A 5,132-nucleotide genomic window follows, 5' to 3' on the forward strand; every position below is an offset into this window, starting at 1 on the left:
ATTGCGGAAGATTTGAAGATACTCTCGTTTGATATGGTTTTCCATGCTCGTGCTAAGTTAAATCAAGCAAATTTTGTGTAGCGTTTTTAACTCTCCAAAACAAAATATTAAAAAAGTGCAAATACTTGGAATAATTCACGGGGGAAGCCTATTAACGTAATTTCCCACTATCAACATATAGATATATCTGAAAGAGCACGAGAAGACTCACATTAAAGATGGCATTCAGAAACGTTTTATCTGCGAATATTGCGGACAAGGGTTTACCAAAACATCCAGTCTTAATAGTCACAATCGCATTCATACCGGCGAGAAACCTTATCAATGCCAAAAATGCGGCAAAAGTTTCACCTATAAACACGTACTGGAGAAACACTACCGGGTGCACACTGGCGAAAAATCATTTCTTTGCGCAGTATGCGGAAAATCATTTAGATTCAAATGGTCACTAGAAAAACACACTAATTCGCACGTTGATAATAAACACGTAGAAAAAGCTGATGAATGCGGAAATTGCGGTAAAGGCTACCACTGTCGCTGTGAACTGGCTAACCACGCTGTAACACACACTGGCGAGAATACTGTCGATGGCAAAACATGCCAGATAAAATTTGGTAAACTAGCGCAGCATGCGCGCACTCACACCGGTGAAAGTTCCTTTCAGTGCGAAACATGTGATAAGACTTTCACGGTGAAAAATAGCTTAATCACGCACATGCGAACTCATACCGGGGAGCGACCGTTTCAATGCCAATTCTGTGTTAAGTGTTTCTCGCAAAAACCAGCTTTAGTCGCGCACACGCGCATTCATACTGGGGAAAGAAACCACAAATGCGAAGTTTGCGGAAGAGCGTTTATTACTCGGGATAAAGTGAAACAGTATATGGTAACCCATACCGGCGAGAGACCTTATCGATGCGATATATGCAATAAATGTTTTGGTCAGAAGTCTACGTTGAATGGGCACACCCGTACGCACGTAGGGAAAAAGGCTAGAAGTAAACCAGCCACAACTGAAGGAAATATACAAATCATTACCCAAGAAACTGCTGAACAGTATAATTATTTTGTGTATCCAGAATGACCATCAGAACGTTACTAAACAATTGCATACTTGGTTCAATTAATTATAAAAAATGAGAACTTTTTCTTAAAATAAACCCAATTTTCAGAGGACTTTTCCTGGCTTGAGTACATTTTTTTCTTAGGTAATTGTTACAGAAAATCATCCTGAATATTATTCTTATTTTATTTCTTTGTTAAAGTTTATTTAAACCGTTGTATTTTCATCTACTAGATGTTTGTCTAATTTTCTACCGCACTAAATATTTAGTAAAGCATGTGTCTAGTGGGGTGGGCATATCATTATTTGGGAAGTAAGTCAATGAAGATAAACAACAATACTTTGGAAAAGGCGTAACTTTGTTACACTATTTCCAAAATATTACTAACCTAAGTCTAAACAAACGAAACAAAACGTAAAAACCCAACCTAACCTGATTTATTACTCTTTAGTTGAAATAATCAACTTTAACCTAACCAAATTATCCATATCTAAACTAGTTCTATTTGAGTTCATTTAACCTAGCTGGGCCAGCTACGTTTACACCATAATAAACAACTATCGTTTTTCGCACATCTGTTTTACTGCTCTTTAAAGAACTGCTGTAACGGTACGCTGCGTTTACGAGAACCGCTGTATCGGTAATTGTTGTAACGGGTAAACTGCCATTTCGGGAAACCGCTATTTATTGAAATGCTGTTATGAGGACCGCTATTATGAAGTCCACTCATACGGGAATCGCTCATGTGAGAGCTTCCAGTTACGAGTATTTATTGCCAAATTTTGAACTCCAGTCATAAACGTCCTTGATTTTAGCTCTTTGTTGCATTTATACCCGTTTTCGTTGTAAAATTTCTAATCATAACAAATGTTTGAACTACGCTATTAAAACCAAATTTTTCATATCGATTAAACTTAATTTCAATTTGCAATACATATAATAATTTCAAATTTCTGGCCCTTTGTGGATTTGAAAAAGTGTCGCCAAGGATTGTGTAAAAATGCAATTTTTTTAAAGACTGCGAAGCAAAACTCGTTTTGGTATAATATTCACTCCGTAAACGAGGCGTGCTCAAATTACAGGCGCCAAGAAATTGTTGTAAGAAATATTACTACGTAATGTACCATAATGTTTTGTAATTGTTCATATAGAGAAGTCTCAGTGGACACGTACAATCTCGTCATCGTTCAGGAGTGAAAGCGCCCAAACCCTTAATGTGCGAAATCTGTGGAGTTGGAGCTTATCATCAGTCAGATCTTGCTATTCACAAACGAACACATACTGGAGAGAGGCCTTTTCGCTGCAACATATGCGGAAAATCATTTCCACGTGGTGTGACTCTGAGGCGGCACACACTAATTCACAAGGGTGTCAAACCTTTCCAGTGCGATGTCTGCGGCACTCGTTTCACCGAAAAGGGTCGTTTAAAAAATCACATCCGTAAAAAACACGCGCTCGAGAGCCTGGAGAGGCATCAATGCCAATTATGCGAAAAGAACTTCGTTTCGAAAAATAGCTTAGAAATTCACATTTTAACTCACACTGGTGTGAAGCCACACAAGTGCGATTTTTGTGAAAAGACGTTCGTTCATAAAACATCGTTATCCGCGCATATTCGCACTCATACTGCTGAACAAGCCTATCAGTGCGAATTTTGCCTGAAGGTGTTTGGTAAAAGGGCTTGGTTAAACGAGCACGTTCGTGTTCATACCGGAGAGAAACCGTTTCAATGCGAGCGTTGCGAGAAAACGTTTACGCTAAGGGTTCATTTAACTCGACACAATCGTACCCACACTGGCGAGACGCCATATAAATGCGAAATGTGCCAGCACGCGTTCGCTGAAAAGGGAAACCTCAATGCTCATATGCGCGTTCATAGAGGTGATCCGAGTCGCAAAAGACCGAGGAAAGCGAATGTAAAGAAAGAACAAAATGCCATGATTGACGAAAAGGATTTTGCTGTCTATAGTGATGATGAAAATATTTACGTCTTTGGTTCTGGTCAGTCATATAAAGAGGGAAAAGAACAATAAATGTTTTTTAATAATTTTAAATACCGAAAATTGGTAGTGAACATATTGATTGTAATCAATTAGTACAGATGAGTGTAAACGAAAATAATGACATACTAGTAGCGTATAATTAACAAAACCTTGATGTGACCAGGGATAGATAGACTTTTTTAAGACGGAATAAACATAGACGAGTATATAGTCCCTTCCTTCAACACGTAACCAAAAAATTAAATTATCTTATTGGCTCACAAAAACTACGTATTGGTGAGGTTGCTGACGGGGAGGGCCAAAAATACGTAATTCCTGTTGACCTCTGTCGCCATGACTACGACCCCTCTTGCGTTGTACCATAGCGCACTCGATCACCCGCGTTACGACGCAAGCTGCTCGCGCTATAGCTATAGAGCGCGGATCGAGTGGGCTATGGTTGTAAAGATAAGCGTCTTCACAGGGGTTCAAAATGGAGCCGTCTAAATGCGAGGGCCCGGTAATTATTCGGGAATTGTTTTTAATAGCAATTAAGAAGGTAGTTAGTGAATTTGGTGCCGGTGTTTTGGATTTGGAGTACATCTGTAAAGGTGAAAAGTGTTCGCTAATTCTTTCTTAAGCCAATCATTTCTACTATCCTCATGATTTTGTAAACGAATTTGATGAAGTTAACCAAGGCTTAGTGAATGGTCAGGAGTTTTGTGAGCTTAGTGTTTGGTTAAAACCTGTTCGTGCTGTAATATCTATGAAGAGTTTAACTCAATTCTAACTCACTTTTAATTTTCATGGGTCTTCCCCGTTTTTTTTTTTCAGTTGCAAGCCCTATCATGAATTTATTTATTAACATGAATATATATCTGCATTGACTAGTTAAACTACATATTCAGGGATGGGAGGGGCTTAGTTTGAGTGACGTCAGAGGATTTCTCTCGGTTTGTTTTTAAAGCTAAAGCTCTTGTCACGCGGATGGCTAATTATGCTTGTAAATTGATCAACTACCGTATTAATTTAACTCCAACAGCAGGGAAAAAACCAGCATCATCAATTCTCACGATTTAAAATGTTAGTAGTTTACCTTCAACCATTACATTAATTTTCATAATGGCCAAGGCTTAGCACTTTACCAACAGTTTTCAGTTTCAGATTAGGAAAAACATTGCAGGCACTTAATATAATTTCCTTTAAAAGATCACTATCACTTTCGGACATCGTGTTGAAATATTTATTCACGTATTGGCGATCATTTTTAATATTCAGTTGACGCAGTTTGGTGAACCTAACCAAATATAGTATCCCTCATACAATTTTGTTAAACTGGTCGTCTGCTGTTCGAACTTCCAGGTGTCTCGATTTTGATTGGCTACCGCGATGACGTTAAACGCGTATGTAATAGAAAGGTCCCTCCCATCCCTGAATAACATGATAGAAAGGCTAATGATACACATATATATTCATGTTAATAAATAAATTCATGGCCCTATGTCTTGTGTAACTTCCATTTTTAAACAATGTTATTTCAAAAATTACAATCCGAGCCCATTCCAACTTGGAAGACGAAGGGGCAGACGACGTTTATTTGACCCGGATATACATACAACGCCATAACAAAAATAAGACCCGCCTCTTCTTTCATACCCCTCCTGATGTGACTATGTCCTGATCACGACTTTATTGTACAAGGATGTTTCTTTGATTTGATGCAACGTTTTCGTACTGTGTTTGCTGTTTTTAAAATTGTACACTGAAGTCTTTGTCCTAAATGCGACGAAAATTATAATCTTGTTTCCTTCACTCAAAAGCCCGCTAAATTTAAACTACCTTTCTTTCCTCTCTCTCCTCTCCTAGCGGGGTGCCCCCTTCCCTCTCCCCCTCTTACTTATATAACAGGCAGGCAGTTCTCTCTCTACGTCACGCTCTTTCATTCGTTTCTCTCCTAGCTTCTCTCTCTCCAAATCGTGTACGCGTCCGGCACAGGAACAGAGACACGCGCTTGGGCCCTTTCTTAAATTTTACCGGACTTAAAATTCCGTGTAATATTAAAACGGGGACAACGGGCTTTCAGTAG

At 38.8% G+C, this 5,132-nt stretch overlaps 1 protein-coding gene across 1 annotated transcript; it reads left to right on the forward strand.

The window, feature by feature from the left end:
* Positions 1–1,779: 1,779 nt before the first annotated feature.
* LOC149619159 (uncharacterized) lies at positions 1,780–3,177 on the forward strand. The gene is made up of 2 exons (XM_089855810.1): positions 1,780–1,809; positions 2,216–3,177. The coding sequence occupies exons 1-2, from the start codon at positions 1,780–1,782 to the stop codon at positions 3,095–3,097; spliced, it is 912 nt and encodes a 303-aa protein (XP_089711936.1). The 3' UTR covers positions 3,098–3,177.
* Positions 3,178–5,132: the final 1,955 nt, after the last annotated feature.

Source organism: Phalangium opilio, unplaced genomic scaffold, assembly GCF_054372755.1.
Source record: "Phalangium opilio isolate 3A_F unplaced genomic scaffold, DU_Popi_V2 ptg000209l_1, whole genome shotgun sequence".
In the NCBI taxonomy this organism is placed as follows: domain Eukaryota; kingdom Metazoa; phylum Arthropoda; class Arachnida; order Opiliones; family Phalangiidae; genus Phalangium; species Phalangium opilio.